Below are 22,683 nucleotides of genomic sequence, written 5' to 3' on the forward strand. Positions count from 1 at the left end.
AGTAAGCAAAATAAACCCATTCCTCCCCAAGTTACATATAGTCATGATGTTTTATCACAGCAATAGAAACCCTGACTAAGATAAAATCTACTCAGAGCCATTTAGTAGCTGTCTTGAATGTTAGTACTGTGCAGTACAAACAATGTACAGTACAAACAATTGCATTCTTCTATCTGCTGTTTTGGGAACCTCAAGAGGCAGGTAAAAGCATCACAGATAATAGGGAGACTGATGTGTACTCATTCTAATGTCTAATCAAATACATAGAGTCAACTATTTTCCCCACTACTGATGATCTTGGCATAAGCAAAATGTACGTTACTCCTTTTACAATAGATAATAGCATTAAAAGATTTTGCATTCTGCCACCAACAAGAGGAATTATTCTCTAGTGTGCAGCATGCCGTGTCACTAGACTTTATGTAGTAAATTGCTAAAATGTAGACATTCTATATAATTTTGAAGTTCATAAATATATAATATATAACTATATATAATATATTACATATATTATATATTATATCATATATTATATAACGTATATAAATAAATAATATATATCATAAATATATATATATATACATATACATATATATATATTTAACTACAGTTAGGTAGATATCATACTCAAAACCCACACAAGAAAAAAGGCAAATTTATGTTTACAAGGAGCAAGACAGGGACAATTCATCAACCAGCTATAAAATAAGTGCCTAGTAACAAAGAAGGTAATAATTAAAGCAAATATAGAAAATCACTTTTAAATTCTAACTTACTGTTTCAACAGACTAGAAAGGAACTTCTAAAAGTCATTAAACTGATAATATATTAAATAATATATGAAAAATTAATAAGCTAGAATTTACTGAAATATTTAAAATATTAAGAGTCAAATTTGAAAATTAGTAAGTAATTAAGGTCAGCTTTAAATTTTTTATATAATGGAATATAAGTGAATAAAATATAACAGAAGAATGTTTCTAGTGAAAGTGGGAAAATGAATGAGAAGAAAAGCTTTAACTTACGTATTATGCAGCACATATAACTCAATATTACTTCCATTCCCAAAAGAATGAAAAATCACACTCACTTTGAAAGAGATGAAAATCACTGTGGTCGATGGTACCTACCATATATGATGGTAATGTTTTCAGCGTTCCTGGCTCAGGGCGGTGTGTAAAAGGGCCTTCAAGTATTCCTCTCCTGAGCATGTGCAGTAACAGCTTTGCATACAGGTTTCGATTCTTCCTACCCATGAGTCCTGCACCTGTTCCTGAGGGCTCACACAGCTTTCTGATCCAAAGAGCACACCTCTGCCGTTCTGAAAGTATATAGGAACTATGTGAAACCTAATGTTTCGATGATAATACTTTAAATTATAAAGGCATATATAAGTGCCTACTAAAGCAGGGATCAGCCAACTTCTGTAAGGGGTCCAGCTATACATAAATGCTTCAAGCTTTCTAGCCCACGTAATTTCTGGCTTAGCTTACTCTAGCTACCTTACCAAGAACGCATTAATAAACCATATACAAGCAAATGGCTACATTTCAATAAAACTTTACAACAACAAATAGATGTGGGCTGGAAAACAGACTGTATACTGCCCGTCTAGAGTTTAACTTTATTAGTGACTTGCAGTTGGGCAACACAAGTGTGATCACATATTTTCATAAAAATAGACTCCTGTAATCTATCTTTGAAAGTTAATAAAAATCTCTGAATACTATCAAACATGCTTTTAGGTAAAATTTTGTTGTAATTTTGCATCAATAGAATTACTTTTGACATACTGAAAAAGCCATTTCTAACTCCTAACTATACAAACATAGAAAAATAAAGCACAACCTCTGACTACCAAGCAGTACGTATTATCTCCAAAATTAAATCCAAACATTTTATCTTTTAAAGCCAACAATTTCAAGGGATTTGTAGCTGATTTAAGGTTTTCTTTTACTATCTCTAAAATAATTGAGTACTATTTATGTGTAACTTCATGAAATAATTATCCTTTTTAAACATCTACCTAAAAATGTAGCAGTTTAATCCACATATAATGACCCACTGAGTGTATTATCTTGCTGTAACACAGGATTTATTAACTTTCACGAATACTACTCTGATATGTTTATCAGTCTAACTCAATTTGTGGATTATATATATTATACAAATCACTAATCTTTTGGCTTATAAAGGTCATGTTCATTTATTGTTTTGTCTAAAAAAAAAAAGAAGAAGAAGAAGGGAAAAAACCACTAAGGCTGGATTTACCACTTTGTATGAGAGGTTCACCTTTTTATTTAAAGTTTGTATTTTTGCTTTGAAAATTATATGATCATCAAACAAACTTTATGAATATCCAGTGTACTTATACAAAAAGAAAGTACAGATGTAGAACTGACAAGCTTGAGCAAATAGTTGAAAAATATGTGTTTTCTTCATGTCTTATACCAAACTGACATCTTCATTATATTCAATGTACACGATATGGTACAACTTGATTAATGGAGAACTTGGCTCTCTATTTAAAATGGGAGACAAGCCCACTGTCAGACTTCGCTGTAAGACTAGATGAACTGGTACACAGTTTAGTTCTTAAATAGGTCCTACATGCTCATTATGAAGTAGCAAAAAAGGGTCATGAATGTTACATATAGACAATGTGTTTGAACCTAAGGTTATATATTTAAGCAATTCTACATATCTAAAATCTATTTTTAAATGAAGACAAAGTATGAGAATGGTTTGATTTGAGATACATTTATAATGAGAAATTCTAATATAAAATTCCTTAATTGGCAGATCCAAGACCAAAAAAAGTAAAATGTAGTAATTATAAATTATGGAATCAAAGTAGATGTTCATCAGTGGGAAAAGGAATAAAAATATGTTGTATATATACAGTATGATTTTATTCAGATATAAAAACAAAATCATGTCATTTATAGGAAAATGAAATGAACTACAGATTATTATGTTAAGCAAAACAAACCAGATTCAGAAAGACAAATATCACATATTTTCTCTCATACACAAAATCTAGACTTAATTTTTTTTGCTTTAAATTATTTTTATTGGATATTTTATTTATTTACAAAACAGATGTCATCTCCTTTCCCCATTTCCCCTCCCTAGAACTCCCTATCCTATACCCCCTCTTCCTTTATGCTTTTATACCATTTTGATTACATGCAAGTATTAAGGTCAGTTCTAGGTTGAGGGTCTAGCAATACAATAGATGCAAATAGTCAAGGAACAAGCAATACAATAAAAACAAATAGTCAAAGAACAAGCAAGGCATTAAACCCAGTTACATGAACACTCCCATGTTTCTAAAGGCTTATCAGGATGACCAAAGTATCTGAGCCTATTTCCCTGTCCTAGCCCAAGGTCATTTTCATGTCTGAAGCCTACTTCCTTGTTCTAGCCTAAAATTTAAGCTAGAATCTGACATTAGACTAGAACAAAGAAGCAATTTCAGGTAGGAATCTAAATCTTAGGCTACAACAAAGAAGTAATCTCAGGCAGGAATCTAAATATTAGGCTAGAACAAAAAAGTAATTTCAGACAAAATCTAGATTTAAAAAGAAGAGGCCACGGAACTAAGAAGGAAACAGGAAGAGCAGAAGCAGGGAGGGGAGACAAGGGAGGATGATACAGGGAACGGCCATGGTCAAAGTAAATACAGTGTTCATAACAGGCATGAGAATGTCATCATGAAATCCATTACTGTGTTCAACTAAGATGTGGTAATTTTTAAAGGTAGTGACTATCAGAAGAGGATATAACTTAGATGTATCATTATATACTGTTTGAAGTCATCTTGGTTAGCTCATGTGAAGGAACTTGAAGCCATGAGTGGGAAGAGCTATAGAAGAAAGGAAAGGCTGAGGACCAACAAGTTAGGAAAAGACGAAGAAGGCACTTCAATGGAAGGCCAGAGAAGGCTGCAGGCTCCAGAACAGTGACGGAGCAGACTGCATCATTTCTATGTCACACTGCCTCTCAAGGCAGCTCCTTGTAATAAGTCTACAGTATTAAGTCAGTGCCTCGCTTTGGATATAAGTCCACTCAGATATCTCGTGGGAATGAGAACTTGGAAGAAATAAAAGCCATAGCTTCTTGGTCCTACTCCACGCTTCCTACTCAACGCCTACCAAACCTGAATTTCCCTCACAGTCGATATGACCCTCATAACTTAGAGATCACCTTAAACCCCTAAATTCTATGAAACTGCCCTTTGATGCCCTAAATATCTGTAAATCACTATTGTGAAACAAAGATTCTTGGTCCAAAAATAGAAAAAATAGGATAGAAATAAGGAGTGTGACGGCAACAAAAGTTGTTCGTAGTTGACAGCATCAGAGTTTACAGTGGGTTGCTGAAATAGAAGTCATTTCCAAGGGAGGAGGAGAAGACAGTGAAGAAGCTGAAGTCCCTAACTTTACGATCCCATGCTCTACCTCAGGACATATGACGCAGCATCAGAATAAAGTAAAGCCAAAGACTAGAGGACACTGGCACTCAAGTTTTCTGTATGCTGGAACAGCTCAAAGTAAACAATCCTACATCAGTGGTAAAAACTAGAATTAAGGAACTTTTTTAAAAGGGAATTTCAACTTTAGTTCCATTTTGACAGTTCACTTATGCTACAGTTAATCTTGATTGAAGATACTGAGAATCACCATAGAAACACATTCCTGAGTGAGTTTATGAGGGTATTTCCAGAACGACTTAACTGAGGAAGACCCATGCTATGGGTGGGCAGCACTGCTCCAAGGGCAGGGGGGCCCAGACAGGATAAAAAGGGAAAGCAAGCTGAAAGGGCAGTCACTGCTCTCTTCTGACTGACTGCAGAGTCAGTATGACCAGCTGGCTCAAGCCCCTGCCAACATGCCCTCCTACCCTGAAGGGCCCTACCCTCAGACTATGAGCCACAAGTTCTTAAGTTGCACCTGACAGGTATTTTGTCATAGCAAAGATAAAATAATTAATAGCTAATATAATGGATCAGATTAATATATTATTTTTAATTTTAAGAATCTAATTTCAGCTAGATATGCTGGCACATGCCTATAATCCAAGCGCTGAAAAGGCTGAAGCAGTTAGATTGCCATATGTTGGAGGATATCCTGGACTACATAGTGAACACCAGTCTAGGCAGGGCTATATAGCCAGAATATCTCAAAAATGAGTAAGAGTCTAGTTTCAAACAAATTTCAAACAAAACAATCTTACCTGACCTGTGGGGTAATTTTAGAACAAAGGGCTTCATATCTACCACGAAGTGATCAAACTCTGCATCTAGCTTCTCCCATTTTTCTTCTTCACTTCCCGTTTCCATAATCCTGTCTGTCAAAGAGTTACAATTAACCATCAAGTATCTGTATGAGGAAAGCCATGAAACTGTAATTAAAATACATTTAAAATTTTTGTCAACTAAATACCAGTCCTCCTTAAATTGACTGCTGTGCTCCGTGAATTCCAATCAAAACTCAGGCAAATTTGTTGTAAATATAGACACGCTAATTCTAAAAGGTATGAAAATGTAATCAAATCAGCATAGCAGCAACAATTCTGAAGAGCCAAAAAGTTGGAGGGCTCATACCACCTTATTTAAAATGTTCTATAGTAGTCAAGACATTATGGTACTACCTAGGGACCAAACAGACCAGGAAAACAGAACAGAGGTCCAAAATGGACCAATACAAATATGAACTTCTGACTTTCAACAAAGGCATAATAAAAGAGAAATGACAATTTTTATAACAAACAATGCTATAACAATAATGCTATACTATATATGTAAATTAACTCCAAATTAACAGTGGACCTAAGTGTAAACTGTAAAAACTGAAAATAAAAAAAAAAATCCCCATGACTTTATTAAGGTAAAAATAGAATTATCCACAAAATAAAAAATTGTAACTCATATTGGACTTCATACCACACACATCACATACCACATACCACACACACCACACACACCACACAAACCACACACCAAAAAGAAAAACAAAGTCCTGCAGGCTTTGATCTGTGAAGACCTATTAAGATACTGAGAAAATAAACTAGAGACTGGGTGGAAATGCTTGCAAATCCTGCAAAACAACTTCAATCAATAGCACATGAGTGGCTGGAGAGGTAGGTAGGGCTGTGTTTCAGTGCTGTGCTGTGAGATCCTGGATTCAACATCCAGCACAGAACAAAATTAGTATTGATAAAGAAAATATTAGTAACTCTCATCACTTAGCCATAAGAAAAATAACATGCAATAAAAATACTGACAAGGACCATCGCTTTGACAACAATCCATTGTATATTTTAAAAGAGAGTAAATAAAGTGAAAATAAATAAATCTGAAGTATCAGAAGTGATGGTTGCACCAACTACCCTGTGGTCACTGCAGATTGTATACACAGTTTTAAATACAGTATTGAACTCTCCAAACATGTCCAACTTCTATGTGTCAGTTCATATTATATGTTACAACATTGATCCCTTCACCAGAGAAATACAAATAATGACAATTGTGCACATAAAAATATACTCAACTAAAACCATACTACAATACCCCAACACCACATGAGGACAGCCAAACTTCAAGTAAGCAATGCAAAGTGCTGGTGACTATCAAGAGCACAAAACTCTTGCGTATTGCTGGTGGGAGTGAGAAATAAAAGGGACATTCTGGAAATAACTTGCTAGTGTCTTTCAAAGCTAGTCAAAACACTTACCATATAGCTAAAGAAATCTCAAATGAAATGTAAAATCTATATTCACACAAAAGGTACAGATGTGGTGCTTATAGTAACTTTTTAGAAAAGTTACCCATGGAAATAGCCCACAAATTGTAGTGTAATTATGGATACTAACACAGCAGCCAAGAATGAATACTGATACACAAACAACATAAATAAACTCCAGGGAAGGAAAACAGTTATGTGTTAAGTCCATTGATATGAGGTCCTAGGAAAGGACAAAAACCTTCAGCAGCGAGAAGAGTCAATGGTTCATAGAGGTCACAGTGAAGGACAGTCTGAATAGAGAGAAATGAGTACCAGAAAAAAAAAAAAAAAAAAACTAGGGGTGTTTAACTAACTGTTCTGTACATGAATTGCCAAAGAGACTGAGAAATCTGTGCTATAAAAATTCACTGAGCTGTATACCAAAATCCTAAAATTCTTTAATTCCCCTTAAACTTCTAACAATATTCTTTGTATATACTAAATATATAATTGAGGTAAAGCTGACAACAGCAGAAACAAAATAACTTCTGTTAAAATATGTCTAGAAGATGGTGAGATGGCTCAGTTACTAAAAAGTTTACTGCTTAAGCATGGAGACCTGAGTTTGGCTAAATAAAATATTAACATAAAATATCCAGGCATAGGCACATGTGCCTGTAATCCTCCTGCAATGGCGGCAGAGACAGGTGGGTTCCTGGAACTCACAGGCCACCCAGTCTACCCAATAGATGAGCACCAGGTTCAATGAAAGTCCCTGTCTCAAAAGGTAAGGTAAAAAGATGAAAAATGGCCTCCACACGCATGCTCACTCAGACACTTGTGCATGCACACACACACACTCACAAATAAACACATCTAACCCTTACCTGTCACACAAGCATGTAATGCCATTACTCCGAATACTCAATGCCCGCCCGCCTGGGTTACAGTGTGCCCTCAAGGCAAGCCTGGAAATTTTACACAGACTTTTCTCTCCAGACAACAATTAAAAGGTATAGAGAATGCAATGCTTGTCTGGCATATCTGAAACCAAGGTTTCTACAAAACCTCAAAAAAAACTTAAACGTGGGGGGGGGGGGGGAGAACGTATCAGTTCAAACCACAAAACTGAAGAAAAAGCGAAAAAAGAAAAAATACATTCATAATCAATGTGTCCATTTAAAATGTGAACTACCATGCTAAGGCTATGTTTATATAATATATAATACCCAATTTGTTACATATTTAATTTTTAAACTATGGACTCAGGGAAAATTCTATTCTGCCTTAAAAGCTGTCTTGTTCCACAGCTTAATCATTCCCTACAATACCATTTTCTAGCATTTATCAAAGAATGCACAGCACAGTTTATCACCCGTGGCTTCTGAGCCCATCTGTCCTGTCTTTCACAGATTCACCTTACTTCTTCCACAGCCATGAGTGGGAGCTACAGTCTCACTATTACTGCACATCCCTATGTGCTCTCTCAATCTTTTTTGCTGCCTAGGAGGGAAAACACTGGGTGAGATCCTTGCTGCCACTTCCCAACTAGTATGCCTCCAACTTCAACCCCCAAAATTACCCTCTTTGAGGCCTCCAATCACCTGGCTACACACTTGCTTTCCAATCCCATTTCAAACACTTCCATCTGATATTAGCACCTTATCCCCAAGTGCTCACTTGCACCTCCCTTCTTCCCCTTCCTCAATCTCCCACCCCCACCTCATTCCCTCGGAGCTGTTCTGTTCACTTAACAATATTGCAAGCCCTTGATTCCCCAATCACTCCGTAACTCCCTAACCAAAGAGCAACCAAAGAAAAATCGTAGTGTCTTGGAGTTAGGTAGATTTCATCCACACTTACGGGAACTTTGAAGAGTTTACTTTTTCTCAGTCCACAAAGCAACTTTTAAAACTTAACATACATTTTAAGGCACCCTAATGAACTGTAACTCTTGTCTCAATTTAAGGGGAAAAATCTTAGTTAATAAAAAAAAAAAAATAGATGGTAAGAGCCCTAGGAAGATATACTCCTCTCAGCCCCTCTCTGACAGGACACATCCATACAGAAGTGCCTTACCTCCTTTCCTACAGCCCAAGCAGCAGTAACTCCTCTTGCTAAGATGGTAGCTCCTCCTCTCATGTATGACCAATTACTACCTCCTCCTTATTTCACATTACTTAACTCCACTGGCTCTTTCCCCTCCATGCCACCTCTCACTCTAGCCTTCCATTTTCCAGTCTGCAGGTACTTTCTGCTCCAGCTTTGTCCTCCCTGGGAATTACTCCTTCAGCTCTATCATGTACTGAAGGCTTTCAGAGTTCCCCTATGGTCCACTACTTGTTAAATCCAAACAGCTGTCTTCTGTCAGTGTGGTATCAGATATCTCCACAGCACCTTGCTCTCCTTACAACTTACTACTCCGACAAATGCATCTTTGACTTCAGTGGCTCACTCCCTCCTGCACTGGGGTCATTTCTTCTCTGTCTCTCAATGGCTCCTTTCTTCAGCCAACACTGTCCAGATTCTGCCTTGGCCTTTCCTCAGTCTCCTTTTAATCTGACTTTCCCCCTTCTCTCTGGGCAATCACAATCAGTCCTGGAACTGCAGGTAGTTTCCTTGTCATTCACCCTTAAATTGTATTGCTAACTCAACTCAACTCTCTCCTTGCAATTCCAAATCACATTTACAACAGCTTCCTGCACCTATTCCACAATGTCCTGTTTGTTATGAAGTCATATATACCCCAAAGAAAACTCCATAATTGTCCCCATATGCTTGGTGGTATCATTATCTATTTCATCTTTCTTGCTAGACATGTCAAGGTTTCCACTATCTAAATTCTCCATAAAACAACTCAGGGACAAACACCCAGAGGTCCAGCTTCTCTCTTCTCACTATCAGATACTCTATCAGATAAAATCCTGAACACCACTAACTTATACTACTACAATGACCCCATGGACTGCCTTCCAGCGAACCTTGTCTCTACCTGAGGGAAAAAAAATGAAGCTTAGCATAAGTATTTCAAACTCTCTCTACTGCCTACTACAGGATACTTTCCAAACCCTGTGTTAGCCCCGCAGGTGTCTTCCCATTTAAGCCTACCTCTTACCACAGCTACTCTGCCTGACTAAACAAACCCATCACTGGACACTTTAACTCTCCATTGTCACCACAGTCTTAAAACACTCCAAGCCCTTACCTGACTCTGCTCCTGATGCAAGGGTCTTTACAGACGTTGGACAGATAAACGCAGCTCAAGTGTCACTGCTGTCTACTTACCCTCAGCTAATTGCTGCTCTCTTCTTACTTAACATGCTCACATTTACCACACATCTGTCTATCCTTTACACATGTTCTACGTCTAGGGGAGACTCTTGGAAAGCAGAGGTCATGACTTACACGTTAGTAAGCACCTCACATATTATCAAGTATGTTAGGGCCAAAGAGCTGATTGCTGGATGAGCAGATGAATGTTCAATTTTTCTATGACTAATTGCCTTTTGACAGATTGGGGGTTATACAAGTTTATGTGGATGTACACATTCATATGGAATTTTGCATGTGTTCCTTGATCTCAACCCACATTAATTTTTGAGACAAGGCCTCGCACTAAACCCTAGGGGTTAGGGTTAGGAGTTAGGGGTTAGGGTTAGGGGTTAGAGTTAGGGGTTAAGCTTAGGGCTAGGGTTAAACCTGGAGCTCATCAATGCAGCTAGGCTGTCTGGCCAATGGGAACCAGAAATCTACCTGTCGCTCGTGTTACAGATCCACACTACCACATCTGGCTTTTACTTGAGTGCTGGGGATCCAATCTCAAGTCCGCATGCTTGAACAGCAGGCACTCTGCAGATGGAGCCATCTCCCCAGCCCTAATGATTGGTTTTTAATGCTTCTATTCCAAACACCAAATAGGTCTTACAGAACAGGAATATTACATGTTCCTAATGTCATTTTCCAAAAATGGCCACCCTACTTTCTGCATATCAGAGGAAGGAATGTTTTTCAATTTTAAGACATGGTTAAACTAAACTGTATTCAGGGTTGGGAGGCAACTTTGTGGCAGAGTACTAGCATATATGGGGCTCTGGTCTCAATTCTCAGTACTACATAAATAATTAAATTAATGAATAAACTATTTTTTTCTAAACTAAATAAATCAAGTGACTTGGTTTAAATTAATTTTATGACTAGTTGATCGGTTTGGAGGCGTTGTGTTTGGTTTGTCTCATTTAAAATTTTAAATATAATATATTCGGTCATGTATCTGGTAAAAGTACAGTGTGATGTTATATAAAACACAGTGCGCTAGCGTACTGGGTATTAGAGAATAAGGTTGAAAACAGCTATTCCAATGGATGACTGAACCAACGGAAACCACTAGATGCAAAGCTTTCCGCACAGCTCTGCCCCAGCTCTGCCCCAGCTCTGCCCCAGCTCTGCCCCAGCTCAGACATCAGGCCCCAGGCACTCAGATTTCTGCCTAAGCCTGTTGTTTGCTGTGGCCAAAGCAGAAAGATTCCTCATAATCACTAATTCTCAATAAATCCTTTGACCTTTGTGGAAATGTTAGTGTTTGATACTAGAGGATACTAAAATTCAGCAGTTAAGTGACTCACCAAAATCATAATTTTGCAAATCCCAGATTAAAGTCATGAAATCCCCAGTTCTTACTGCCATTATATCTGACCACTTAGTCATTTACATGTAAACCAGCAATATCTCCAACAACAACAACAACAAAAAAGTAGTTTGAATAGCAGAAAGGCTCTCTGAGTTGCTATCAGGCCATGTAATAACCAAATCAAGGACTCATTCTAAGAACATCAATGAAAAACAAAAGCCAGGGAGACAGCTCTGTCAGGAAAGTGCTTACTAAAGAACAGTTCTTTAGAAAGCTTCTTTAGTAACCACCTAAGAAGCTTGGCCAAGTGGTGGCACTGGTAATTCCAGCACCTGAAAGGCAGAGACAGGTGGCTCCCTAGAGCTCCCTGGCCAGTCAGCTAAGCTTAATCAGGGAGCCCAGGTCAAAGTGAGAGACTCTCTTTAAAACAAGTTGGACCGTTCTTGAAAATATCTGAGGTCAAGCTGACCTCTGGCCTCCAAATCTGTGTGCATTCCCATACTCACACAAAAAATAAAGCCAAAGTGATACTTAGTGAGCCTAAACGTCTGCTTTTCCTTGCCCCTGTTTATTCTCCAACAACCAAAAATACAAATTAACATTTCAATTTTTTAAGGAATTCCTGCTACAAAAAAATTATATTGTGCACATAAATTATGTCTAGCTGTTGAAAAGGTTTGTATACTATCCATCAGACTTGGAATTTAAGAAATTAAAATAGAAAACTAAGAGCTGGGCATCGTGGCATATGCCTTTGATTCCAATACTTCAGAGGCAGAAGCAGGTGTATCTGTGAGTTCAAGACCAGTCTGGTCTACATTATGTGAATTCCAGCAGAGTCAGAGCTATGGAGAAAGACCATGTCTCAAAACGGTGTTTGTTTGTTTGTTTGGTTGGTTGGTTTGGTTTGTTTTTTTAAGAAAGAAAAGAAAAAAAGAAAACTGAAAAATAAGTAAAGCTCTATTTTTGGTTTAGGATTAAATTATTCATAGTATGCCTTTCACTGATACCAACTACAATGTGACTATTACAGATACAAAAGGAATTCCTCAGAAGAAATAAAAGAAGTTGGGCGGATCTTCTTTTATTTATATTCTGTGTTTATATTGACTTTTATTTAAATAATTCGTCTCTCCCAAAAAAAAAAAAAAAAAAAAAAAAAAAAAACCTGTTTCTTTGTGGACAGCTATGAAACGGGCTAAGACTCTCTTAGGGTGCTTGGCTGCCATAGAAGTCAGAGAAACACAAGCAAGCCACCAATATTAACAGTCTTAAAAAAGAGACACAGCTAAGCCAAGAACACACTTCATATGCATAGCATGCACCTTGCCAAGCACAATATATTCCTGGAAGTTGTCTAAAACTCTTTTTGTTCCATCAAATTATATTTTAAGTATATTGTGAAGAGTAATACAGAAGCCTTGAAATGCCAACAAATCAACAAGGTTTACCCAGACACAATTTTTGCGGGTTACACATTTGTGTTTTTTGTTTGTTTGTTTTCTTGGACAGGAGCCTTCCCAGAAGACACCGGGCACAGCTATGGGTGTCATAACTGTATCCTGGCGTGTCTTCCAATGCACATAACTTGATAGGAATGATTTCCATTGTCCTTTAGAGGCTTGAAGCTGGGGCTTAACGGCGTGAAGGACCTGTCCCAAATTCAGTAGGCAATCAGCGGGACCTGAACACTGCACAAATTACCCTCCTTTCTGCTTTGCTGGACATTGGGGAGTCGGTCATTGTGTAATGCGGTTCACTGGCATTTTGCTTGCCTTTTCTATCTTACTTTCATTTATCTTTAAAATGTAAAGACAAGTCATAAAAATAACAGCATACTGATGGGGGGGGGGATGGGTACTCATGAGGCAGAGGCAGGTGGATCTCTGTAAATTCCAGGCCAGCCAGGTCTACACAGTGACAGCCTGTCTCAAACACAAAACAAAGGTCAGCTGTCCTATTTGCTTGTTCTCTGGATCACTACAAACACTCTTGTCTCCCCAAAAGGGCCGGGACTCCGGGCTGGGTCCCTGCAAGCTTACTGTTCTGAAATCAGGATTCTGAAAATCAGGATTTTCTCGGAGCCGGCCTGCAGTCTGATTCTCCTCCTCTGACTGAGCTGACGACACCTAAGAACCGCAGCGGTCGGGTTCCCGGCGGTCACTTCCTCCGCCCGTGTGGGCACCGGGAGCGGCGCCTGCGTGACCCACCCAGGCCCGGGCCGCTCTCCTACAAGCTCCAGGACACAGACCTCTACTCACAACCGCAAGCCCCTACCTCAGGGCTCCGGGCCCCGCCATGCCGCCTACACAAACTTTCCTGAGAACTTTCCCTGGCCATTGCTCGGCTGCTGACCCCGCTTGGGGCGCGCGCCACACAGGCCGCAAGCGCGGGTCCCGGGCCTGCGGGCGACGCCCCTCCCCGGGCCAACCCGCACGCGCGAGGGCTCCATCCCGCGCAAAATTCCACGCAGAACCTGGGAGAAGGGGGCTGGAAGGGATTATTGGTGGGAGAAACAAGAGAGAGAGAGAACCTGGCGCCCCAAAAAGCAAGCCGTCCACTTGGCCGCCGACGCCCCGCCGCCACAGCCAAACGGTTTCAAATCCTTGCGGGCCGTCCAGCAAACCGGGGGCGGGACTACCAAGCTCGCCTGTCCCGCCCCCTCGAGCTGAGGCTGGCATTCAACTCTGTTGCCATGGCGACGCTCCGGGGTTACGTCCATCACTGCCCCTCAAGTCCGAGGGGGCGGGAATTTCCGCCCTTCGGGCAATTCGCATGCTAGGGGCGGAGACTTCCCACCCCACTATTCCCCACCCTCCGGGAAATGGCTCGGGCAAGCAGCTCTGTTGCTATGGTAACTGTCTAGTCCACTGCGCGTGCGCCGAGGTCGTGCTTTAGCCTAGCCCGCCCTTAGCGGTTGGTTTCCAGGCTTAATCTTCTGTGATCCATGGTCTATACAGCTTCCTGGCTTCTTACTGAGTAACTTGTGAGCACTTTAAAGATTGAGGAGAAAGAACAAGAAAAACTCAAAAGTGATGGAACTACTGGCAAATAATTGGCAAAAAAGCCTGTCTTTCAAACAGACATCACTGTTGTGTAAGTCCCGAAGCAGGCAGAATTTACCCGTGTTAGCTCACACTCCAGAGGTGAATTATTCAGGACAAGGAGCAGTATGTTTTCATTTGTTATTTAGAACCATTATAAGTCTGAAAACACTAACCCTGCAAGATCCTGAACTGAAATTAAAAAGCTTTTTGTTTACCACTCTGTACAGAATAGTACCATCAAGTAGGGGGAATAAATGTATTTTTGCGCTTCCCAGGAAGTCTCGTGGACCTCGGGGCTGTCTACCTTGCTGTGTAGTGGTGTTCTTTGATCTTTTACGTTTCTGGAAGCTCTGAACTGGGTGATTTAAAATACCAACAGAAACAAAATTTAAATTGTAAAAACACTCCCTTCAATGAAATTCAGTGTGCCGCTGCTTTTCACCTAAGTTCACAACAGAATTCCTTCTACAGAATCTTTGCGATGCACTCAGTGTGGTGCCAAACCTCACAGAAGCACAGCTTGAAACATCTTTTCAAGTTTACATAAGTAAAGTAGAGGAGTCGCTTGTTTGCAATTACTTGTTTTCGGCTTCCAGAAGGCGATCACGTTCTTTCAAGGTGCACTTTGGAATCCACCTCCCTGGAAGAGACAGCAATTGTTCATTGTTTCAGAGGCAATTTGGGCTACAGAAGAAAGAATGCAGAATGCTTTCAAGAAGATTTGGTTTCCAAAAGCATATTTGAACACACTCACAGCTGAGCAATGTCCCACAATCCAGACCATTTGTGCTAAGAATCAGATTATAAAACCCACATATGCAGAAATGAGACTAGTCAGAGACCACTTGGAAGGGGTGGAGCTTTCTTCTTCTCTACCAAGGTAGTGACTTTATTGACTCCTGCTAGAAGGACAGGTGGTCTCTTAATGGGGACTTTCCTTTGCCAACAGCTTTCTTCCCAGTACTGGCTGGCAGCCTTCGATTCTTCTCCTGATTCATCTCTGCCCTACACTTGTGGGTAACCTTAAGCAGCTGGGTAGCTGTTTGACAGTCCAGGGCCTCAGAGAACTGGTTAATGGCATGAGGTATTTTGAATTGCTTATAGAGGATTGTTTTTTGTTGCAGCTGGGTATATCAGGACCATTTGACAAAGAGGATCAGATTTCTTTTGGGCTGAAAGTCTTGTCCAATGCTGAGCTTCTTAGGTCTTTTCTCAGAGGATTCGCCACTTTTTTTTTTTTTTTTTTTTTTTTTTTTTTTTCCTCCTACTTCACAGTGATGGGACCAGGGCCATCTTCCCCTTGGCCTTTTTACTTTGAGCATCTTGCTTGGCTGGAGGAGAGAACTGTATATTGTATTTTTGAAAATTCCACTCAGGGTATATTGCTATAGTGTTCACCTTGTAAAGTGGATAAGTACATAAAGCAATGTGTATGTGAATTTTCTTAGTCCACGTTGCACGTATATCTCAAAACATCTCACGGTATCAATAAATGCCAATAAATGCATGCAATTTTTAGACATTACAAAACTAAACCACAGAGATATCTCAGTGTGTAACTGAGTGCTTGCTTGGGTGTGATCACCATAGTTCAGTTCCCCTGCCAGGTGGGTGTATTTCCCACTCCCACCCATAATTCCAGCACTCAGAAGGTGTAGATAGTATCCCCATAGCAAAACGGCTAATTATGCAAGCCGTATAGATGAGCTCTGGGTTCAAATGAGACAGCCTGCCTTTATGAATAAGGAAGAGAGTGATCAAGAAAGACTCCTGATATCAGCCCTCAGGCACACACACACACACACACAAGCATGCAGACACACGTGCAGTCACATCACATATTTTCCACAGAGGGGGAGGAAGAAAGGAAAAATGTAATTAAATTCATTGCAGAGGAAATTAGGGAAGGAATTTTCCTCCCTCAATATCTACCCTCAAATCTCTCCAAGAATAACTCTTGGAAATATTAATGTAGACCAGAATTCTGATAGCTCACTTTTCTTTTCTTCAGTATTTTGAGGCCAAGGTTTCAAAACCTTCAACGTGAGTTTGTCCAGTCATTTGAAGGAGTGTGAGTGAGAAACTCCCTGAAAACTACAAGACTCAAAAGTAAATGTTACAGACTTTGAATCACCGTAGTGGACCATCAATTATTCACACTCTTTATCAAGAATAATCAAGAATTAGCTACAGACAGAAACGGAGTTTTAACTTACTAAGCTAGGAATTTTCAATTGCATCTTTTTTCAGACTCTGTATCCATGCTATTGTAGCTGATCTAGAAAATATTGAGATGTTTAAGGAAGAAAATGAACATAATTTGACCATTAAAAAGTAGCCAGGGCTAGCATGTATACATTTATACATATGTTCAAATCCTCTATCTATGTATTACACAATCATTTTAAAACATGACCTTATTATCCCATTATATGGATATAGCATAATTTGATTAATTTTCTGCTCTAGTTACTAATTCTGATTCTTACAATATTTCAGTAATAAAAATCTTTGTTGTAGTCTCAGTTGCCGACATGTAAGAGATTTATTTCTCCAGGTGTGATGGTGCACACCTTTAGTACCAGCACTTGGGAGGCAGAGGCAGATCACTGTGAGATCTAGGCCAGCCTGGTCTACAAAGAGCCTGTAAAGCCAGGGCTGTTACACAGAGAAATCCTGTCTTGAAAATCAAAACCAAAAGAAACAGAAACAAAAACAAAAAAAAAAAAAAAAAAAGGTTTACTTCATATATGTGTGGGTACATGTATGTATATGTTTGTGCACATGTGTGTGTTAAGCGTGGCGGTCAGAAGTCAATGGCAGGTGCTTTCCTCAATCACTTTCCCCCTTAGTTTTTGAGAGAGTCTCTCACTGAATCTAGAACTTGCAGAAGAGGTTGTCTGGCCAGCCAGCTTCAAGATGCTGTGTCTACCTCCTGCCCTCCCCTTCCCACCCCATCCTAGGGTTATAAGTCACTGCACCTTTTATAGAGATTCCGGGGATCAAACATAGGTCCTCCTGCTTTCGGGGGCCTGAGCTTTATTGACTAAGTCATCTTTCCAGCCTATGTAAAAGATTGTCAGCGGACGTAAGAAAGCAATGCAGCTTTCCTCCCAAATTACTCGCTAAACTTATTTTGCAAATCGGTAAGACATGCAGCAGTCTGAGAGAGTGTCGGAGTCACATGAACAGCTTTTTGGGTCTGTGCAAATTGTATCTTAAAAAAAAAAAAAAAAAAGTAATACTTTTTAATTGGCGTTTGCTACTCTTTGGAAATGTTAATGTTTCCTGTTAGCCTGTTTTAGTCTTCTGGAGTCTGGTAGAATGTCTTCTGCTCCCTGTTCCCTTGGAGGAATTTGACATGGTGTAATGTGGTGGTTAGAATGAGAATGGTCCCATAGGCTCATATGTATGAATGTGTGGTTCCCAGTTGGAGGACTAGTGGGACAAATTGGGAAGTGTGGCCTTGTTGGAGGAGGTGGATCACTTGGGGTGGGGGAGGGAAGCTTTGAGGTTTCAAAAGCCCATACAGGCCCAGTCCCCCAGCCTGCTGCCAGAGGATCAGGACATAAGGCTCTCAGCTACTGCTCCAGCACCATGAGTGCCTCTATATAACCCACCATGATAATGGGGTGCAAACAAGCCCCAAATTAAATGCTTTCATAGGACTTGCCTTGGTCACGGTGTCTCTTCACAGCAGTAGAACAGTAAGACAGATTAACAAAGATCTTCCAGTTTTAAAATTTAGCTATCAGTGGCTCTGTACGTCTTACTTTTATGTAAAGCTGGTCTTTGCACAATGAAATTTTTGTGACAATTCACTATTTATTTTTTATACTTTTAGCTTTTTTTCAGCAGTACATACCCCCTAGCCTGTCATGTGGGTGGGGCGGAGGGGCAGTCAGAGAACAACTTGTGGGAGTCACTTGTTCTGAAGGGTCAAACCCAGGTCACTGAGCTTGGCAGCAAACATCTTTATCCCCTGAGCTATCTTGCTTGTTCCACCATTATCTATTATTAAAATAGTAGAAGTGAAATCAATCTCAAAGGACTTGGCTATCTAGATGGGAAGCAACTTCTAAATACTAGGAATCATTCCTGTGTTGTTATTCTATGAATATATCAGAGACAAATATCAGAACACCCCCATAGCCAGTAAATTCCTTAAATTGGATGGGGAAATGACTCAGAACTTTCTATTTAGAGACCACAAAAGTATAAATTTCGCCACAAACCGGTGAGGTTTAAAGAGAGCAGAGAGGAAAAGGCATATTTTCTTTTTCTCATTAATAACAATTGAAAAGGTCACTACCTTTAGTACAGTGACTCTGGGCTCCTTAATTTAAACCAGAACTAAGAAATATTCATGATTCCATTCCTGTTCAACCCAGTCTCTTGGAGAAACTCATGCTAAGAGTTATTAACAGAAAACTCCTGGCTCCACTTCTGGTCTCCAGCAGTCTTCATTCCCCCGGGGCCAGTGCTGGAACACAGAGCAACAAGTTTGCAAGGTGTTCCAGTCTGCCCTGCACAGTGATCTTACCTGCCAACCTGGGGGACACCAGGCTGCAAAATCCCTGCTTTCAAGCACAGCTACTTCCAGTAAGCTGCAGGGGAGTCGGGGCAAGGGATTAGAACTCAACCAGAAGGACAGCCTCAAGTCAAAGCCCAAAGCTCTGAAGTCTGGGTGTCCGGGTTCTGAGGCTCCATCATGATGTGAGGCAGAAATCCAAGTTACACAACTTCTCTAGCTTCCTTACAGAGCAACTGGCAAGATAAGGATGGTGCATGGGGAAAATTTTGCTCGGCATCTGACATAAGGACATTTCAATTTCTTGTCTTCCCCAAGCCTTTTGTGAACATCTGGAGAACCGATGTAATGGCTAATCTTGTCTGCTAACTTAACTGGCTCTGCAGGCACAAAACCCATACTCCTGGGCATGCTTGTGGGAGATATTCTTAAATGAAGTATTTGAAGCAGGAATACCCACCCTAAACCTGGAAGAAAGAAACTGCTTTATATCTGTTTGCCCTCGTTCTCTATGGAAAGTTCATCTATTCTGTTGCTGAGGCATTCCTTTGCCTGTATTAGAACCAACTTCTTCAAGAGTCCAGTGCAGACTGACCACCAGGAGCTCTCAGGGGATCCTCTAGGACTCCAGGGCCACACTGCGACTGCTTAAACATCCAGCCTACTGGAGTGAACAACTATCAAATTCTCAGCCTTTCCATCATGAGGCAGCCATTGTTGGACTACCTAGAGGACAGCCTATAAGTGATCAATATCATCATCATCTTCTCATTGCCAACATTATTGGGAAGAGATTTGTAGAGATGCATGTGTGTGTGTGTGTATATGTGTGTGTGTGTGTGTATATATATACACGTATATATGTATATATATATACATACATATATACGTGTATATATATATATATATTCAGTTTATCAATTCTGTTTCTTAAGACAACTCTAATATACCCAATAAATGCCACTAGGAGGCAGCAATAACACAGAGAAAAACTTGTTCTTAATCTCTCACTTGTGCATAAGCATGTGCCTGTGTGTGTGTGTGTGTGTGTGTGTGTGTGTGTGTGTGTATGTGTGACCATTTACATGTAGAGATCAAAGGGCAACTTTATCAGGTGGGTCCCAGGGATCAAGCTCCAGTTATCAGGCCTGTTAGCAAGTGCTATTACTTGCTATGCCATCTTGCCATCCCAAATAATTTAGTTTTTTAAAGATATTATAACTGGATGGGCTTAGCAAGGTCACATGATGAAAGGCATATATATATATATATATATATATATATATATATATATATAATTTATTTAGTTAAAATTTAATTAAAATTTTTAAAACTTTTTAAATAGCTTAAAAAAAAAAAAAAGCAACTACTTTTCGTACCAGGACAACAAAACTGGTGCCGTAAGGACAAAACTCTACCTGCTGATGGCAGGCAGGGTGTAACTGCAAACTTAACTGAAAATCTTTCACTTGAAAAGGAAGTACCTGGAAATACAGAGCTACAGAGGTGCCCCGCTGTAAACTGGGCACGGGAGGAAGTGCTTCTTTTTGCCTATCACTGGGCAGTCAGCTTTTACTGTTAACACAGTACTTTCCAAAAGTACATAGGAAGAGACTCCGAGGCAGACTGTCTACACTGGGGTGGCCTGTGTCCGTGTCTGTGGGCATTATCTCATTTAATTGATGTGGGAAGACAGTCCATCATGGTTGGGACCCTTTGCCAGGCAGGGAGTCCCCGAACTGGGTAAGAGTAGAGGTATTAAACTGAGTACAAACAAACAGAGGAAGATGCATGCATTTGTTTCTCTCTGCTCTTGACTGTGGATGTTCTGTGTTAGGTGACCAGCCATGTCAAGGTCCCAACACTATGACTTCCTGGCATGATGGGTGTGACCTAATACAAATCTTTCTCTCCTAGGCTGCTTTTTAGTCAGAGTATTTTTTTTTTATCACAACAGAAACAAAACCAGAACATACAACAAAATTAAAATTAAAAAAAAAAAATGTATCACTATAATATTTTTATGTTTGAGGAAGGAGAGATGTACTCAGCACTTAGAATGTCTTAATAATTCTAAATGGATTCTGTTGAAGCTATGTATTTAATTGCATAACATAGGGAAATGTACAAATCAAGTGTTGCCCCTGGTAAAGGGTAGGTTAATGAATATCTTGGGTGTTGCTTTTGTTGAAAAAATCCAGGACAATTCTATAAATGAATGTTTTCTCTAGATTGAATCTGAATATTTTAAAATTTTATGGATTCTTTGTGAGTTTTACAGCATGCACCCCAATCCCACTCATCTCCCCTCCTCTTCCTGTCCTCTGCCCTTGCAACCTCCCTTGCAAAAGAAAACAAAAAAACAAAAATAAAATAAAGAAGACATTAAAAAACATTTCCTCTTGGAAGCTGCTGTGTGTCACAGTGTGTCACAACATTTACCCTTTTGCCCATACATCTTTCCTTGCAAATATTCATTGCAGTGGGTCCTTGGTCTGGGTTGAGGCCTTGGGCTTCTCTGCTACACCATCAATACCAGATCCTCACCAGGACTCCTCTTGGACATCTTGTTGTTGCCCTGCATCAGGGAGATCCTGCAGCTTTGGATCTGTTGGACTTTCAGGAAACCTAGCAGTTCATAGATGAAGGAGAGATTGGGGTGGGCCAAGTCAAAGTCCTGGGTTTGGAGCTGCGAGGCAGCTGAACTGGTCACCCCAGCAGCCCTCCCACACATCCAGGGCAATCTCCAGTGCTGCCCCAGTTAGTTTACCCAGTGCTCCAGCCAGCAAGAGGAAGGATTCTCCCACTCTAATACTTTTGGGGCCAACTTGCCCTCGCCCACACCTCCAGACCAGTTCTATTATTATACTGCCAGTCAAGGTGCCAGGCCCAGTCTCTTGAGTGCTGTACACAGCAAGGGACAAGGCCAGCTCTCCTGTGCTCATACCCATCCATACCAGGGCCTGTTCTGCTGTGCTGCCCAGGCAAGGTATGGGACCTACTCTCCTGACTGCAGCCAGTGAAGGGCAGGGCCAGCTCTCCATAAATGAATGTGGGTTTTGTTTTTTTTTGTTTGTTTTTTGTTTTGTTTTGTTTTTGTTTTTTGTTTTTTGTTTTTTTTTAATCTCAGCATTGAATTAGAACTCAGTGGATATCTTTCAGCAAGTTTTTCTCCTTTGAACGTTCAGCTTTATATGATCAAAAAATAATAGCAGATTGGATTGAATGGACTTGGAAGACAATACAAAGGTAGGGTTTGGTTTTTTTTTTTTTTTTTTTTTTTTTTTTTTTTTTTTTTTTTAGTGTAAAATGGTAAAAGCAAGGGAAATAATTTATCTGATGATCAACAGACATTTGTGTTTCTCCCACGTTCCTTGCAGAAAACACATTGGTGAGAAAGTGCCATGTGTATGTTGTTGGCTCTGACTAATTACCCTTGAATACAGTATTAGCTATTTTTCTTCTTATTGCAGCAAAATACCCAGAAAAATCAACCTAAGAGAGGAAAGCCTTGTTTGCACTCATGGCTTTGAAGGAACCTCAGTCCATCAAGGAGGGGAAGGCAACGGGCTCTGTGCACAGCAGCAGGCTTATGAGGCCTCTGACATGACATGACAACAGGCCAAGCCAAAGCCACATAACTTCCAAGTATTTGCCCTCTATGACCTCCTCCTGTCAACTAGGCCTCGTCTCCCAGAGTTTGCAAACCTCCAAAGCAATGCCAGGAAGTGGGAACTGGGCGTTCAAACA

At 40.0% G+C, this 22,683-nt stretch overlaps 1 protein-coding gene across 3 annotated transcripts in view; it reads right to left on the reverse strand.

Annotated features, from left to right (window-relative positions):
* Nucleotides 1–14,045, reverse strand: part of Cep112 (centrosomal protein 112) — a 407,052-nt gene extending 393,007 nt beyond the window's left edge. For 2 of the 3 annotated variants that reach the window (XM_034505950.2, XM_076935566.1), the window contains exons 1-3: nucleotides 13,889–14,045; nucleotides 5,239–5,352; nucleotides 1,131–1,321 (exon numbers count right to left, since the gene is read on the reverse strand). In XM_034505950.2, the coding sequence (XP_034361841.2) occupies nucleotides 1,131–1,321; nucleotides 5,239–5,352; nucleotides 13,889–14,036 (453 nt within the window). In that variant the 5' untranslated portion in view covers nucleotides 14,037–14,045. The remainder of the gene's footprint in view (nucleotides 1–1,130; nucleotides 1,322–5,238; nucleotides 5,353–13,888) is intronic. The other variant, XM_076935567.1, reaches the window with a different exon arrangement.
* Nucleotides 14,046–22,683: the final 8,638 nt, after the last annotated feature.

This window comes from Arvicanthis niloticus, chromosome 6 (genome assembly GCF_011762505.2).
Source record: "Arvicanthis niloticus isolate mArvNil1 chromosome 6, mArvNil1.pat.X, whole genome shotgun sequence".
In the NCBI taxonomy this organism is placed as follows: domain Eukaryota; kingdom Metazoa; phylum Chordata; class Mammalia; order Rodentia; family Muridae; genus Arvicanthis; species Arvicanthis niloticus.